This window comes from Lontra canadensis, unplaced genomic scaffold (assembly GCF_010015895.1).
Source record: "Lontra canadensis isolate GAN:19392208 unplaced genomic scaffold, GSC_riverotter_1.0 scaffold33, whole genome shotgun sequence".
Taxonomy (NCBI): Eukaryota; Metazoa; Chordata; class Mammalia; order Carnivora; family Mustelidae; genus Lontra; species Lontra canadensis.
The window spans coordinates 10,886,463-10,905,452 of record NW_022631027.1 but is presented as its reverse complement, the minus strand read 5'-3'; the positions used below and the strand labels follow the sequence as shown (position 1 = coordinate 10,905,452).

The window sequence follows — 18,990 nt, the reverse complement described above, 5'->3', positions numbered from 1 at the left end:
GTTCACATTCTTATTATGTAGTTTTTGAACATATTAATCCTTGTTATTTTAAAATCTGTTTTTGGTAACTACAGTTACTGGATTTTATATGCATCTCTCTTTCTCTTTTTTTCTTTTTATTTCTAGGCAGTTTTTAGTTCTTAGTTGTTGGTAAGCCAAGGCTTTTTTTTTTTTTTTTTTGTAACCCAAAATTAGGCCTTGTCTATGAAAATTTGTAAAGACTATAGTTGACTTATTATCCTTCACAGAAGGTCCATCCTATCATTTGGTAAATAAATGCAATGTGGACTAATCACTAATCACTTTCATTCACAGGACTGAGATGATTCAGGCCACTTTTCTACCTCTGGTTTGTCCCACTTGTAGAGAGCAGCTATCCAAGAGTTTCAGCTGAGTGTTTGCCAGGGTTCTCCCTTCTTTAGCTATTATTATACTTGTTTTTGTTTCCTCTGGACCATCAGAGTACAGGAAGTTCCCCTCTTCTTTACAGAGATTTTCTGTTTAGATTCCTAACCTTTTACTCATGCAGTTTAAGAATTAAGCTCACTTTTCTGCACTTTCTTCTGTTTCTGGTTTCTGGTCTCTTACATTCCTCAAACCTTGTGTCTCTATAGCTCTAGGAGATTGCCAAAATCTCTTTCTGTCTCTTCTGAGCTCTTGTCCTGTACAAGAGTCCCATTACTTCAGATAGCTACCCAGTGCTTCCAAAATATTCTTAAAACTTGTCCTTTAAAAGCTAATCTATTGGGGCGCCTGGGTGGCTCAGTGGGTTAAGCCGCTGCCTTCCGCTCAGGTCATGATCTCAGAGTCCTGGGATCGAGCCCCGCATCGGGCTCTCTGCTCAGCAGGGAGCCTGCTTCCTCCTCTCTCTGCCTGCTTCTCTGCCTGCTTGTGATCTCTCTGTCAAATAAATAAATAAAATCTTAAAAAAAAAAAAAGCTAATCTATCATAATCAAAAACATATGTCAACAAATTATTTACTGAATGTTTTCTATGCGCCAGGTTAGTGCTAACTGCTGATAGTACAATGGTAACATGATGTAAAACTACCTAAAGCATTATAAGTTGTGTGTGTGTGTGTATGTGTGTGTGTGTGTGTGTGTGTTTATAAATGATATATTCTCTGAGTCAACGAACAAATGTTCTGCTGACAAACATGGAAAAATGACACATAAACATTGGTAAGTGGTTATGTTGGGGGCATATAACATACATTGTAGAATCTCAGAGAAGGAGCACTTAAATTGGCCTGCAGAGAGGTGCAAGTAAAATGAGCCAAAAATGCTCCCGGAGGAGGTGCGACCCTGGAAAGGAATTCCAAAGATTGAGAAAGTGTCAAGTATAGGATGTCATCTACTTGACCCAATAGAGCTTCTAATTATAACATATTAATACTGAAAATGTACTCCCTATTTCTATTTAAAATATTAATTCATTTGAAACATTAAAATGTGTTTGAGGATATAAAAGTTAGTTTACAGTTTTTAACCATGGCAATTGATTTCTTCACAGGTGTTCAAAGCAATGAATATCACACAAATTCGGAATCCTTCTCTCCCTCCTCCGGAAAAAATGCCTGAAGCCTATTCTGCAAAGATTGCTCTTTTTGGTGCTGGGCCTGCAAGTATAAGTTGTGCTTCCTTTTTGGCTCGATTAGGCTACTCTGACATCACTATCTTTGAAAAGCAAGAATATGTTGGTGGTTTAAGGTAATGCCTACATTTTTTTCTTGTTTATAGTATCAAAAATGATGGCATAAAATAATTATGAATATTGTTCGTTTATGATCATATAGGAGCTTCAAGCTCACAGATGGTATTTTAAGTGTTCTTTTTCCAAATGCTCAATTTTTATTTCATTATTCACATTAAATTTACAGTTGGTGTTAAGCAACGTTTATTTTAAAAATTTCCCTATCTAGTTCTGTGAATTTAAAATAAATCTCAGCAAAATATTTTATGGATGGAGGAATCAGTCATATAAAAATGCATTTCATCTCTGTGAATCTGTCCTTTAATGGAGATACATCTGAAAGTTATAGAAATTAGAGATAGGGCGCCTGGGTGGCTCAGGGGATTAAAGCCTCTTCCTTCCGCTCAGGTCATGATCCCAGGGTCCTGGGATCGAGCCTTGCATAGGGCTCCCTGCTCAGCAGGGAACCTGCTTCCTCCTCTCTCTCTCTCTCTGCCTACTTGTGATCTCTGTCTGTCAAATAAACAAATAAAATCTTTAAAAAAAATTTTATCAGTCTACTAAAATTGTTCCATTTTAATGTACATTTATACAGTTTTCCTTATGAATATTCTATATTTAATCAGCATCATTGTTGTAAATCAGTAATCAGTCATAGTCTTTAGTCCCATGAAGATTCATTCATTGAAATGAAAAATATTTATTTTGTATCAATGACTTTCAGATATTCAAACCACATTTAGCAATTGGATGGAGAGGAGGTGGCTGGGTGGCTCAGTTGGTTAATTGTCTGACTTGATTTGGCTCAGGTTATGATCTCAGGATCCTTGCGCTCTACATGTACTCAGCAGGGACTTGAGATTCTTTCTCTCTCTCTCCCTCTCTCCCCTGCACTTTCTCTCTAAGATAAATAAATACATATTTAAAAAAAGGAATTGGATGGAGAAGTTTGCTTTATGTAAAGTAAATAGATCTCCATAGTGAACATATATTACTTTTGTGATTAGAATGAAATAAAATTTATAATAAGTAGGTAATGGATATTGCTTAAAACATTTGATGTAAAAATGAGAAAGAATTTTGGTGGGAAGTTAATAATATTACTTAATTTATTTTTATTTTTCATAAATATGCCATCTTGCATCAGAAAATTACGAATTCTAAAATACTGCCATTTGGCATATCTGTTGTACTTAGCATTTAAATGTAATGGCTACTGAACTATTCTCAAAGTAAGTGTATCATATTTAAACATCATAAGGAATACATTTAATCAAATTATGACCAAAGCTTGTGCTTATGTTTTTTATATTTTATAAAACTTACAAATTTGTGTCAATAATGATAAAATTTCAATATTGGTTAGATGATTATATGCTAAACCCAAGATAAGCTTTGCATTAATATAAAACTATTTGACTGAATTATCAAGCCAAGGTATCATATAATAGGGAAACCTGTTAAACAGGTTCTGAAGCATAAACTGAAGAAAAAAATAACCTGATTGTCAAGAAATAATTATTTTTTCTGACGTTTCACCACTATGACTTTTAAGGGATTATGCATGTCTTATAAAATTTTTTTATTTATTCCTGGAATGTAAATACCTAATATATTATTTTGCTAGGATGATTTAGACTATCTTTTTAATGGTGTTTTACCATAGCTTTATTAATTAGGAAAAACATAATCTATTAGCAACATATGTATAAACATTGTACATTTTTTTCAATTATACACATCAATGAATATGTGAGCTATTTTAAAAAATATGAACTTAATTGTTGTATACCCTAGTAGTCTAGGAAAAATCTTTTTTCCCCTTAATTGCATTTCCACAGGAAGCCTAAAATGGAACAGGCCCTGTTTGTGAATTATTCTGTGTGGACAATTTTGGTATATTATTATGGTTGCTAGCATCTCCATCTCTTTATAACTCAAATGCAGAATAGGCATTTCTAAATCATATAAACTAACACTAAACTTGTGTATTTTTATGTATTTGTTGAACATTTTCTAGTGGGACAGATTCTCCTGGATTAATGACCAAACATTTTTTAAAATTCTTTTTTGATTTATTTTCTTTCCTTTGCCTTTGAATGTTCCCAGTGTCTAGGGACAGTATTAAATGTTGAATCAGTCTCATTTGGACTGTCCCTTGGAAGACGCATTATGTGCCACTGTTACAGGATTATAAAAACTGACACTGGAATTTAGCCAGCATTGCAACTACAACCTTTTCCTGTTAATTTATTTTCTCACTTACAGATGCCTCTCATTCTCTTGTATCTTCAAAGTGGCTAAAAAAGATTAAATTAGCTTTGTATTTGAAATCAATTGCTTAAAGAGGTGATGTCAAGTTTTATCTTTCCTTCTCCTTTGCATCCAAACAGATTCTTTTATCCCTGGTGAATTAGTATCACAACCACTTTTTAAAAAAAAAAAATCACTAAAGTTGGTGAAAGATAGCAAGGACTTAATCCCTATTGCGTTGAACACGATTGATTTTTTTGACCTGGCAACAATATTAAATTAATCAGTAGTTTTGCTTTCCTCCCACTGTGGCTTTTTTTTTCAGGACATGAGTTTAAAAAGGTTAAAGCCCTTGATATTATGGTAACAAAGAGAAATAAAGACGGTATTAACAGACTGTAAGTGTGCGTGTATAAATATATACTTTTGATTTTGTATTTTCCTTATAAAAATTAATATACATGAACTATGACATTTTTGTAATGTCAGAGCAACGGTTTCCTTTGCTTTAGTTATTTCAAACATTTTCACTATGTCTGTTGCATATCACATTAGTTCACAATAAAGAAAAATGGGATTTAGGTGAAATAGTTATACCAATAGGAAATATTTTGAGAAAATATGTGATGTAACACAAATTTAAAGTGTGGTACGTGTACCATAAGACACAGAAGCAAAGCTCTATTAAAGTATAAGAATTGTGAGTTGAAAAGAATGGGAGTTGTTACAGGTTAATCCCACTCACTTGAAAGAAACATGAACATGGAATAAAGTTTTTGTTTTGTTTCATTTGGGGTGGTGGTTGTTTTAGGTTTTCTGACACTCCACTGACAGTACTAAAGGATTTATGGTTGCCACAAGAATAGTTTCTTCAACACTTTAGATTGTTAGAAGAGCACAGATAGAGGAATGTAAGTTTGTTTTCATAAGCACAACAAACTTGGGAAGTAATCTTTCCAATGAAATTCTGTCTTCCATTCTTTTATATCCCCTTTCTTACCATGTAGTCTTGCCAGTGATCTCATTTCCTCTCCTTGTTTCAGTTACCACTTACATGCAAATTATTTAAAAATCTGTATTTGTCCTAACCTCTCTCTCTGTCCTGGTCATACTATTCACATCCTGGACATCTCTTCATAACTTCATCATACCAATATTGCTCCTCTTCCCAAGTTTACTCTCTCAGTGGATGGCATCATCAAGACATACGGGAATTATTTGCACTACTCTTCAGTATCCTGGCAATTTATGTTTTGTGAATACTTTTAAAAATGCCCTTTTACCCCTTTCACCTCTATGCCCCTAACATCTCACCACTACAGTGTAGCCTCCAAATGGTTCTCTTTGCTTCCTGATTTGTCTTTCTCAAATTCATTTTTCTTGTAATTTTTCAAATCTGATTATATCAGTCTTCAATTTGAAATCTCTCAGTAGCTCCTCGTAATCTAGGAGACAGTGCATCTAGTTTGGCACAGAAAGCCATGACCTGATATTACATACCTTTTCCCTCCCTCCTGTCCTTCCTTCCTTCCATCCCCCCTTCCATATTTATTGATCTTGTATGTGGTGGTAATTATCTCAGGCAATAGAGCTCAAAAGTAGACATAGGGCTTGTTCTTGTTCTCATAGGGCTTACACTCTAGTGATAGGAGGCAGACAATAACAAACAGTAAACCAAATATAGAATATGTCAGGTGATAATTGCATTAGGTTTTTTTCTTTTTCTTTTAAACATAGAATATGTCAGGTGAGGATAAATGCATTAGTTTTCCTTTTTTCTTTTAAATAAATGCATTAGTGTTGGTTTTTTTTTTTTTCCTTTTCTTTCAGTTTATTGATGTGTATCTAGCACATTTGATGCCTGGAATAGATTTTTTTAAAAAACATGTTTATTGCCTAGTCTATGCAGTAAAGTTATTTTCAGAAATGATCATGTAATAATCAGTAATAAAATTATTTTGATTCATTCCTATAAGAAAGACATTGACAGTTGAAATAATTTCAATATTAAAGATACAGTTCATGTGGTTTCATTATTTTAATTTTAATTTGAAACAAAAACTCCTCATAGTTGGCCAAGATTAAAGAGTTGAAGTAATTCATATTGTGTCATGTCTATCATTTTATCAATTCCAAATCAACTGTTTAAACATTAGAACATGTAATAGTGAGGGGTGGAGACACAGGCCACTTATGGGCAGTTGGAATAAGGAATGCTTATAACTGAACCAGCCTGTGCCAGTGGCCACTATTTAGTTGGAATTTCCCACATTAACTTCCCTGTAGATCTCAATGTTTATTGAAGGATGGATAATAAAAATGGAACAATTTAAAGCTTATACACATGTTACTAGAACTCTACAGCAACCACAGTGATTATTTAGAATTTAGATCTACCAAAGATTTTTGGTAGACTGACTTTAGACTATCAGTGGCATTGTTGAGAGCAGCTCATGGTGAAAATACAAAACGGGTTTATTTTAATCAGTCTTATAACTGTTTTAAATTGTCTAAATCAGTACACCCACTTATGGCATGCACCTGGTTTTGGAATTATGCTGGTGAGGAAATAGAGATGATGGGATTTGGGGCTTGAGCAACCCATAAAATGGGATTGTCTGAGGACCAGTATTAGGATGGAGGACCCAAAGTTTAGTTTGGGGCATGATAAATTTGAGAGAACTATTAGACATCCAAGTGAACCTGAAGGTCTAGAATTTAGGTCTGAGGATAAAAATGTGAAATTTATTACATGTAGATGACATTTAAAGCTCTGAGACAAAGAGGAATTCATCTAGTAATCAGAGAATCTGACTGCAGGGCTGTGGTGTTACTGCTAGAGCCTCCTGATACTCCTCTGCTTCATTTGCCTTTCCCTGAACACAGTATGCACACTCTTGTCCTCCTCCCCTTTCTGTTCCGCCTCCTTGTCATTTTCTTTGTCCTCGGATGCCTTCCCTCTTTTCCACTTAACTGAAAGTTGATCATTTATCACATTTCACCTACCAGATTATCTCATCCCATAATAAGCCTCCCCTCCTTTGAAACACTGTTGTTCACATTGATATTTTACATTTGTCAAATAGTTCTGTGTATGTGTATAATCTCCCTTCTCTCTACTGACCTCATCCATTGGTGAATAAAATGTGTCACAATTACAACTGCCCATATTCCCCTGTAATACCCTACGAAGGCCCCTCTGTGGTGCCCAGAGCATTATGATGACTTTGATGTAGTATGGCTAGGGCCCACAAGTCAGCTTAAGAGATTTTTATCTTTGACCTAGGCCCAAATTTACTCTTAATTATAATCGTATGTCCTAATTAGATGGAAAGCTCCTTTAGTATAGGGCATTGATTTTTATACTGTTTAATATGTTGCATTTTCTGTAGCACTGAGCATGCTATCTTGCTAATTGTTTTATGTATAAAAGTAATTGAACAGTTAAGTTCTTAAGTCACCAAAGAATGAAAAATCTGCATGCAGTTTAGAAGACTTAGCACTGAATGATCCGTCAGGTTCATCTTCGACAATTATTTATTTATTTTACAAATTTATCTCCATAATCCCTGGATATATCTCTTTCATTGCATGTACTACATTCTGTTGTAATTATCTGTTTATGTAACTTTCCCCAGTATGTAACTTTACCCCAGGAGAGTATATCGAAAGTGGGAATTTGGTAAAATTCACCATCAAGTCCCTGTAGCTAATGCCTGTGTCTGGCTCTTTGTAAATGCTTATTGAATAAGTAGATAACTGAATAAATGAATTACTATATGTTCATGAACATATATAGTCTTCTTATTGCTACAAAACATGAAGAGTTATTTGCCCTTAACTTTGATACTCTATAAACTATTATACTATTGAAATGATTGTATTTTAGGACTCATTTTTTTAAGTGCAAACAACAAGCACTGCTATTAAATAGGATTACTTTTTAATGACTGTATCCTTTGGGACACCTACTGCTTTAATAGAAGAAGATTGGTTTACTATAAAAAGTGTTCTATGGATCACATGGAACCAATCCCATTATATCCGAAACAGCATGGTAACACAAAGTTTAGATTTGAATTTGAACAAGCTTGTGGTGTATTTGTGAAATATATATGTATATAGGTATATGCATATATGTATATTAAACACTAAAAATAAGTTTCAGCTAATTTTTGTGGTTTTTAAAAATATTTTATTTATTTGACAGAGAGATCACAAATAGGCAGAGAGGCAGGCAGAGAGATAGGGGGAAGCAGGTTCCCCGCTGAGCAGGGAGCCCGATGCGGGGCTCGATTCCAGGACCCTGAGATCATGACCCGAGCCGAAGGCAGAGGCTTAACCCACTGAGCCATGCAGGTGCCCCTAAATTTTGTGTTTTTAAGCTTTTGTTTTTTAGGAATTCATAGGATTATTGGCAGAGAATTCAACTAAATACTTTAATAAATTTTAAAGTGTTGGAATTGCTTTTGACCAATTGTTTTGACCAATTTGTTTTCCATTGTTTATATTTATTTACATATCATTTGCTACTATTTCTACTGTTTTTCATATAATATTGTGTCATGTGTATAAAATTTGGATGTACTCACACTTATGTGATGTGAACATACTCTTAGAAAAGGGGTTTATTCCTTTAATACTGATCAGTATAGACATGTTGCATTTTTTAAAGATTAGTGATTTTTTTTCACAAATGCTTCTTTTACTTTTCTTTTTTCCCCCAGTATTTCCGAAATCCCTCAGTTCCGGCTATCATATGATGCAGTGAATTTTGAGATTGAGCTTATGAAGGACCTTGGTGTAAAGGTAAATGAAAAATATAACACATGTATATTGCTCAAAGAGAAAGGAGTAAGCTCTACACTAAAGATTAACAGCAAAATGTCACACATTTTAGGAGAGAACAATTAAAAGCTACACCAGGCAGAATCAGAAAGATGCTTCTCCTTGCTTAGGGCATTTGTCTGTCTACTGTCTGAATGCCACTAGCCTGGAAAAGGGCAATCAATAGTTCTCATCTGGCACGCCTGCATGTGATTAATTGTCTGTAAGAAACAAATTCCTAAATTGCTTTAGGGGTTCACTGCAGCTAATAGAAGGATTTGGTTTCTTTAATCACATTTTTTCATGCAAGTTGTGTGCACTCTGAAATATTTGTATTTCACAATTTGGACCATAATTTCTTAGAGAGGTTTATTTTATTTATTATATGCATCATGTCAGTAGTGTTAATGTGATAGTCCTTTCTTAACATAAGCAGCAAATCAGTGTGGTAGAAAGCAACAGCTTTGTGTTTTTCATTGTTTTATGAAATAAATGTTATTCTTTTAAAGGTGACCAGAAGTTAACATTTATACTTTCAGAATTTGTCTGTAGATAATCCTATTCCTTTCTATTAATTAGGAGTACTAAACTCTGGCTCTTCACTTGAACATATTGCTATTTTTGTTTAAAAAATGTTAATTATATATCATAGATATACACAGTACATTAATAAAGTACTGTGGTTTACATAATACATTCTGTAAGTGCATGCAAAAGATATTTTGAAAAGTGATTAACAAACTTGGTGGCTCTTGCATTTAGAAATAAAAACTAAAATAATCAAAAGGGGAAACCCTCAAAGCAAATTTTGTGCTTTTGCACTTTTAATTACATTTTGTTTGGCAGTGGTTGGGATAAAGCATTTACACATAATCACTAAACAAAAAACCTTATAACAAGTAAGTACACAGAACAACTGTGCACAAATTTATGAAAGCTTGGCATTCAAAAATAGTGTTCAAAATAGATCATTTAAGGATGATTATTTGCTTTTTTAAAATATGTTCTGGAAAGTTCTTTAAATGTCTTTCATTCTGAATACAAGTGCCTACCTAAATCTCATTAAATAAGGAAAGTATTATTGGGACTCAAACTAATATATTAAGTGTAAACTAATATACTGGGTGTTAGTACCAATTGAAGATGAATCGGAAATTAATTTAAAGCACTTCTAAATTTATCTTATAAGTAATTGCAAAATCACATTCAATTTTTGCAGTACCAGATATATTGCATAAATTAGGACATACCCATTACTCTCATTAGGAAACCCATCAAGGACATAGTAGTAGTGAATGTACTAAGTGCCAGAAAAATACACATTTTAGCTTTAGTCATGCAACTTTCTAATTTTATAGTCAGATAACTATGACAAAGTCAATTAGTATCCCTAGATTTGGTCCATATCTGTTCAAAGGTAACAGTGTGTACTACCATTTGTGTAAAATAGAAACTTATCTGCTCATATATGCAGAGAATATCTCTAGAAAGAGAAGAATCTGATAGCATAAATTTGCTTTTTGGGAAGGTGTGGGAAGAACTTACAACCATTTTGAACATTTGGTTTTTAAACCTTGTGAATTTATCATATTATCAAGAAAAATTAGAACCTAAATTAAAGAAGAGGTTAATATTATCTTGTCCACCTTTCAGGTTGTTTTCAGATGAGAAAGAGAGATGTTAAAACTTGCTTTGTAGAAATTGAATTATATGTATAATTACGAGGAGAGACAGCAATGAGATTTCTTTTCCGCTTTGAGGACTTGCAGGATAGGATACTTGCAGCTTTTATGACTTCTAAACTTCAGCCATAAGAAGATATGTATTTTTTTTTAAAAGTCTAAACTTATTACCTCCTTTTTCTCCTCACCAGATTCTTCTTAACATTCCTTCTGTTTCTGCTTCTCAACTAACATTTTATATTTTTAAGTCAACAGTAATTTCCTGGCAATGAAGTGAATTTTGCTCTAGGTCCATACTGTTTGATTCCTGCGCAGCATATGACACATCCTCATGTATGTGTGTATATATGTGTATGTGTCTGTCTGTCTGTATAGATGTGTGTATGCATGTGTTTCTGGCTTTCAAGTTCTAGCATTATCTTGGTGTTCAGTTTTTCTTTCTAACAGGTTTGCTGCATTTATTCAACAGATAATAACTGAGAATTTACTTTTGCAAAGTGGTATGATTACTATTCTAAAACCATCCATTCAAACTCCAGTTCTGTGTTCTTTTTTTTTTTTTTTTTTTTAAGATTTATTTATCTTAGAGGAGAAAAAGAGAGTGAGAGAGCATGAATGGGCAGTTGGGGCAGGGGACAGGAAGAAAATCCCAAGCAGAATCCCAACTGAGCTTAGAGCCTGATGTGAGTGAGGCTCAGTGCCTCAACCCTGAGATCATGGCCTGAGTCAAAACCAAGTCAGGGGTTGCCTGGGTGGCTCAGTGGGTTAAAGCCTCTGCCTTTGGTTCAGGTTATGATCTCAGGGTCCTGGGATCGAGCCCCGCATTGGGCTTTCTGCTTAGCAGGGAATCTGCTTCCCCCTCGATCTTTGCCTGCCTCTCTGCCTACTTGTGATCTCTGTCAAATAAATAAATAAAATCTTAAAAAAAAAAAAATAGGAGTTGGATCCTTAACCAACTGAACCACCCAGGAGCCCCAAACTCTAGTTCTATGTTCTTAGTAGTTTAATGAGTACATCTATTGTCCAAATAACATAAACTCATCATACCCAAAGCCAAGTTTAAATCATCTTTATCCCCAACTATGTTCTTAAATTTCCTTTTGAATAGTTTCAATTTATTCATATCTAATACCTTGATAGATTGATTCTTCTTAATTTTAAATTTTTACATTTTTCCAGTCAGATATTGTCACAAGAAAATAATGAGACTTTTATTTGCTCTCTATTTGTACATTATATATTGTATATTTTTTCTTATACATTCTTTATATGTCATATATTTTTTCTTCTACTATTTCTTTGGCTGGAATCTCTAGTATGTTAGAAAAGAGTGTTAATAGAAGGCATCTTTTTTTGTCTTTGAGATAACATTTTTAATCATATTGAACAGACTTTTATTTTTCTAGAACTAGAATATTAAAATTTTATTGGGGAATGGGTGTGAAATTATTTAAAGGCCATTTTAAATACCTTAAACATTAAATGTTCAGTTAATGTATTGAATTATATAAACCTTTGCATTCTGGAATATATCCACTTTTGCATTGTTTTATTATATCTGTACATATACATTTGCTCTGTTAGTCTTTTTAAATATTTTCTATTTCCTATATTTATTTATGTAACTGGTATGAAAATGGGAAATAGGCAGAGGATAGTCAAATACCATTGATGTCCTTGCATAGTTTCAAATATACTGAAAGCCCATTTGCTTCATTTATTTATGTTTGTTATCTTTGTGAGTTTTGGTAATAAAATTATGGGAGCCTTATAAAAAATAAATTTCTCAGCATTTCATTATTTTTTTATTGGTAAGAATATTGTTTTGAGATGAGACTTAACTATTTTACTAACTTTGAAAATTTTGTCACTCTGACCTCAAAGCCTTTTTATGAGAGATGGAACTTTTACCTTTTAAAAAAAATGTTTTAAATTTTACTAATTTAACTAATTTCTATACCAAGCGTGGGGCTCAAACTCACAACCCTTAGATCAAGAGCCACATGATCCACCAACTGGTCCAGCCAGGTGCCCCTGAATTTTTATTTTTATGGTTATTAGTCTTTTCATGTATTTCATTCTCATATCAATTTGGCCAATATGTATTTTCCTAGAAAAAAATTGTTTCATTGAGACTTTTGGAATAATCAGCACAGATTTAAATACATTATCCTCTATGAAATAAAAATATCTCATCTGTGTTTCTGATAATCTCCTCTGTATCTCATCTGTGTCTCTGATTTCTAAACTTCTAATTGTATTTTCTTAAGTTTTTTCTTCATAAGAGTAGGTAGTAGTTTCTGTAGTTAATATATTCTTTAAAAGAACCACCTCTTGGACGCCTGGGTGTCTCAGTGGGTTAAGCCTCTGCCTTTGTTCAGGTCATGATCTCAGGGTCCTGGAGTCAAGTCTTGTGCCTGGCTTTCTGCTCAGCGGGGAGCCTGCTTCCCCCTCCCTTCTCTTTACCTGGTGCTCTGACTTCTTGTGATCTCTCTCTCTCTGTCAAATAAATAAATAAAATCTTAAAAAAAAAAAAAGAACCACTTCTCAGTTTTATGTTTTCTTATTCTCTAATTGCTGACTTTATTAATTCTATCTTCCTGCTATCCTTACATTTATTTTTCTGTTTTAATGTCTTAGGTTGTATACTTACTTTTCTTTTTTCTGGGTTGAATAATGAAATAATTTTTATGTATTAATTTCTTTTTAAATAAACCCTTCTCAGTATCTCTATATTTTCATTAATATTATTATTGTTATTTTTTCTTGAATAATTGTAGTTTTGTTTTTTCCTTTTGCACAGAATTGCTTAGGGTAATATTTTTATCTGTTCATATATTCTTGTGATAGAATTCAAATTTTTGTTTTTTATTTTACTTTAGCAGCAGAATATACAATTTTTAATTTCTCAAGTATAAGCTTATTTTACTTCAAAGGATCTAGTATAATAAAATTGTTTATTCTTTAGAAGAAATAGCATCTTAGCTATATTTTTATAAAACCTCTCTATTTTATATAAAAATGTTAATATACACCACTACAAATTATTTTTAGCCCTAGTAGAGTTTTACAAAGCCTCTTACGATATTCATGTCAGTGTCACTAGCTTTTAGATTAGATACTCTTTTTTTATTTGTTTTGCAATTCAGAAAATATGTGGATATAACTACTTTTATTTCAATATTTACAGTATTTCTAATGACTTCATTATTAAAAGCTAAAAAATGTAAATCTGCATAAACATTTTTTATTTTTTCTAAATATTTTTATATTTGACATTTCTCAAAATATTTTGATAGAACTTAATTAAAGTTAATTTGTAATTACTAGGCATGTCTTCTGCTTCATAATTTGAGTAAAAATACCTAACTGAGATCTTGTTTGTGATAACCTCTCTACAGCATCTTCTTTCTTATTATAGTTATTTGAAGCATTTCTATTATTATAGAATGTTATTAGAAAATAATATAAAATCATATCATAACTCTACTGGAAGGAGAGAAATGTATCAATACCTACAAAATAATTTTTGTGTCTAAAGAAGGCAAATATTATTTTTAAAATTCTTCAATTTGATCTCCTATCTTAGGGATTCTGGAAATAGTTTATCTCTTTAGCCAAATAGTCTATCACAATGTGCAGATCATATATATTGTTATCTGTATTTTTATTTTATTTTATTACTTTTTAAATTTTATTTTATTTTTTTAGTGTTCCAAGATTATTGTTTATGAACCATGCCCAGTGTTCCATGCAATACATGCCCTCCTTAATACCCACCACCAAGCTCACCCAACCCCTGACCCGCATCCCCTCCAAAACCCTCAGTTTGTTTCTCAGAGTCCACAATTGCTCCTGATTCGTCTCCCCTCTTTGATTTCCCACAATTACTTTTCCTTTCCTTCTCCTAATGCCCTCTGTTATTCCTAAAGCAAGTAAGTGAAACCATATGATAACTTACTTTCTCTGCTTATTTCACTCAGCATAATCTCCTCCAGGCCCGTCCATGTTGATACAAAAGTTGGGCATTCATCCTTTCTGATGGAGGCATAATACTCCATTGTATATATAGACCATATCTTCTTTATCAATTCTTCTGTTGAAGGGCATCTTGACTCCTTCCACAGTTTGGCAATTGTGGACATTGCTGCTATGAATATTGGGGTATATATGGCCCTTCTTTTCACTACATCTGTATCTTTGGGGTAAATACCCAGTAGTGCAATTGCAGGGTCATAGGGAAGCCCTATTTTTAATTTCTTAAGGAATCTCCACGCTGTTTTCCAAAGTGGCTGTACCAATTTGCATTCCTAACAACAGTGCAAGAGGGTTCCCCTTTCTCCACATCCTCTCCAGCACATGTTGTTTACTATCCTGTTAATTTTGGCCACTCTAACTGATGTAAGTTGGTATCTCAATGTGGTTTTGATTTGAATCTCCCTGATGGCTAATGATGATGAACATTTTTTCATGTGTCTGTTAGCCATTTGTATGTCTTCTTTGGAGAAGTGTCTGTTCATGTCTTCTGCCCATTTTTCGACATGTTTATCTGTGTTTTGAGTGTTGACTTTGAGGAGTTCTTTATAGATCTTTGATATTAGCCCTTTGTAGTGTCATTTGCAAATATCTTCTCCAGTCCATGGGTTGCCTTTTTGTTTTGTTTACTCTTTCCTTTGCTGTGGAGAAGGTTTTGATCTTGATGAAGTCCCAAAAGTTCATTTTTGCTTTTGTTTCCTTTGCCTTTGGAGACATGTCTTGAAAGAAGTTGCTGTGGCCGATGTCGAAGAGGTTACTGCCTATGTTCTTCTCTAGGATTTTGATGGATTCCTGCCTCACACTGAGGTTATCCATTTCGAGAGTTTATCTTTGTGTATGGTGTAAAAGAGTGATCAAGTTTCATTCTTCTACACATTGGTGTCCAATTTTCCCAGCACCAAATACTGAAGAGACTGTTTGTTTTCCACGGTATATTTTTTCCTGCTTTGTTGAAGATTATTTGACCATAAAGTTGCAGGTCCGTATCTGGGCTCTCTACTCTGTTCCACTGTTCTATGTGTCTGTTTTTGTGCCAGTACCATGCTGTCTTGGTGATAACAGCTTTGTAATAAAACTTGAAATCAGGCAATGTGATGCCCCCAGTTTTGTTTTTCTTTTTCAACATTTCCTTAGCAATGCAGGGTCTCTTCTGGTTCCATACAAATTTTAGGATTCTTTGGTCCAGCACTTTGAAAAATGCCAGTGTAATTTTGATTAGGATAGCATTGAAAGTATGGATTGCTCTGGGCATTATAAACATTTTAACAATGTTTATTCTTCCAATTCATGAGCATGGAATGCTTTTCTATCTTTTTGTGTCTTCTTCATTTTCTTTCATGAGTGTTCTGTTGTTCCTCAAGTATAGATCCTTTCCTCTTTGGTTAGGTTTATTCCAAGGTATCTTATGGTTCTTGGTGCTACAGTAAATGGAATCGATTCTCTAATTTCCTTTTCTATATTTTCTTTGTTACTGTATAAGAAAACAACTGATTTCTGTGCATTGATTTTGTATCCTGTCACATTAGTGAATTGCTTTATGAGTTCTAGTAGTTTGGGGGTGGAGTCTTTTGGGTTTTCCATATAAAGTATCATGTCATCTGCAAAGAGATAGAGTTTGACTTCTTCTTTGCCAATTTGAATACCTTTTATTCTTTTTGTTGCCTGATTGCTCTTGCCAGGACTTCTAGTATGATGCTGGACAACAGTGGTGAGAGTGGGCATCCTTGTCGTTTTCCTGATCTGAATGGAAAGGCTGTCAGTTTTTCCCCTTTGAGAATGATACTCGCTGTGGGTTTTTTATAGACAGATTTTATGAAGTTGAGGAATATTCCCTCTATCCCTATACTTTGAAGAGTTTTAATCAGGAATGAATGCTGTATCTTGTCAAATGCTTTTTCTGCATCAATTGAGAGGACCATGTGGTTCTTCTTTCTTCTCTTATTGATTTGTTCTATCACATTGATTGATTTGTGAATGTTGAACCACCCTTGCATCCCATGGATAAATGGTCATTGTGGATAATCTTTTTAATGTACTGTTGGATCCTATTAGCTAGGATCTTACTGAGAATCATCTTGGCATCCATATTCATCAGGGATATTGGTCTGAAATTCTCCTTTTTGATGGGGTCTTTGTCTGATTTGTGGATCAGGGTAGTGCTTGTCATAGAAAGAGTCTGGAAGTTTTCCTTCTGCTTCAATTTTTTGAAACAGCTTCAGGAGAATGGGTATTATTTCTTCTTTGAATGTTTGGTAGAATTTCCCAGGGAATCTGTCAGGTCCTGGGCTCTTCTTTTTTGGGAGGTTTTGATCACTGCTTCAATCTCATTACTAGATATTGGTCTATTCAGGTTGTCAGTTTCTTCCTGTTTCAGTCTTGGAAGTTTATAGGTTTCCAAGAATGCATCCACTTTTTCTAGGTTGGTTAACTTATTGGCATATAACTGTTGATAATAATTTCTATGATTATTTCTATTTCCTTGGTATTATCATGATCTCTCCCCTTTCATTCATAATTTTATTAATTTGGGTCCTCTTTCTTTTCTTTTGGATTAGTTTTGCCACTGGTTCATCAATCTTATTGATTCTTTCAAAGATCCATCTTCTAGTTTCGTTGATATGTTTTACTGTATCCCTACTTTCTAACTCATTGATTTCTGCTCTAATCTTGATTATTTCCCTTCTTTTGCATGGGGTTGGCTTAATTTGTTGTTGATTTTCCAGTTCTTTAAGGTATAAAGAGAGTTGGTTTATTCGGGATTTTTCAGGTTTTTTGAGTGAGGCTTGAATGGCTATGTAGTTCCCCCTAGGACTGCCAAAGTCCTAAGTTTTGAACAGATGTGTCTTCATTGTGATTGTCATTGGTTTCCATAAATAGTTTAAGTTCTTCTTTGATTTCCTGGTTCATCCAAACACTCTTCAGCAGGAATGTCTTTAGCTTCCAAGTGTTTGAATTCCTTCCAAACTTTTTCTTATGGTTGAGCTCCAGTTTCAAAGCACTGTGGTCTGAGAATATGCAGGGAATAATCTCAGTTTTGAGATTGAGCCCTAACTTGTGACCCAGTATGTGGTCTGTTCTGGAGAAGGTTCCATGTGCACTGGAGAAGAATGAGTATTCTGTTGTTTTAGGGTGGAATGTTCTGTATATATCTATGAGGTTCACCTGGTCCAGTGTGTCATTCAAAGCTCTTGTTTCTTTATTGATTTTCTGCTTGGACAATCTGTCTATTACTGAGTGTGGCATGTTAAGATCCCCTACAATTAATGTATTGATAGCAATATGACCCTTTATTTTGGTTAACAGTTGGCTTGTGTAGTTGGCTGCTCCCATATTGGGGGCAAAAATATTTACAATTGTTAGATCTTCTAACAAGGTGAATATACCCTTTAAGAATGATATAGTATCCTTCTGTATCTCTGACTACAGTCTTTAGCTTAAAATCTAATTTTTCTGGTATGAGAATTGCTACCCTAGCTTTCTTTTGAGGTCTGTTGGCATGAAAGATCGTTCTCCATCCCTTCACTTCCAGTCTGGATGTATCGTTAGGTTCCAAATGTGTCTCTTGTAGACATATAGATGGATCTTGGCGTTTCATCCACTCTGTAAACTCATGCCGTTTTATGGGAGCATTTATCTGTATTTTTAATAACGGGTATCATATATTTTCTTTGAAGAAAGAATTATATTCCAAAACAAAGTTGTAAACCTTTGTCTCTATTACAAATATTATTATTATATATATATGAAGGCATATTATGGATATGTAAAGGAAGTTCCATGAAGTCCCAAAGGGGATCTTAGATGGAAATTTGGCTCAGGGCTTACTATATTTAGCCCTTATATTTGAATAGTAATAATTCTTATCCTGAGCTTGAAGTAGAGTGAATTTATTCTGAATTTAGCTACAAAGCTTGAGTACTCAGTCCTGTATTACTAAAGCCACCAGAGGAAGGTACATAATATGTTGTAATCCATGTTTAAGAAAAATCAAGATGATCTATTACATATATAGAAGTACATAGGACTAAAAGGAACAAAAACAGAAACAAAATGCTCAGCATGTGGCATTTTTCTAATATCATATCTATTTAACAAATAATATTACGATTTCATAGTCTATCAGCCATAGGAATGTTTTTGGTAGTTGTAGTTGTCTTGTAATAATAGCTTTAGTTACATGTTACACATTTCAGCTCAGTTTCCCAAGGCAAAAGGTAAGCAAAATTTTAACTTTTTTTGTCAAAGAGTCTTATTCCTTGTTTTTTCTGACTGAGATTTAGTTGCTGATTAGATGACAAATGTTTGGGAGTCTGAGGCTTTTAGAAAAGGGAAATTTGACTAGATTCCCTAGCACAGGCAGAGAAGAGTGCTGGTGCCTGTCATTTCACTGAATATTATTATTATTGCTGTCTCATTTCCATCATGGAGCCGCTGCCCAATGGCTATTATCCATCTTTCTCACAGTGTCCGTCCATAGTATGGTGAAGTCTTCCTGGTCCC

The 18,990-nt window shown here is 33.8% G+C and overlaps 1 protein-coding gene across 2 annotated transcripts in view; it reads left to right on the top strand.

Annotated features, from left to right (window-relative positions):
• The window catches only part of DPYD (dihydropyrimidine dehydrogenase), an 829,985-nt gene that overhangs the window by 236,120 nt on the left and 574,875 nt on the right, over nucleotides 1-18,990 (top strand). For both annotated transcript variants that reach the window (XM_032867196.1, XM_032867195.1), the window contains exons 6-7: nucleotides 1,514-1,710; nucleotides 8,674-8,755. In XM_032867196.1, coding sequence (XP_032723087.1) covers nucleotides 1,514-1,710; nucleotides 8,674-8,755 — 279 coding nt within the window. The remainder of the gene's footprint in view (nucleotides 1-1,513; nucleotides 1,711-8,673; nucleotides 8,756-18,990) is intronic.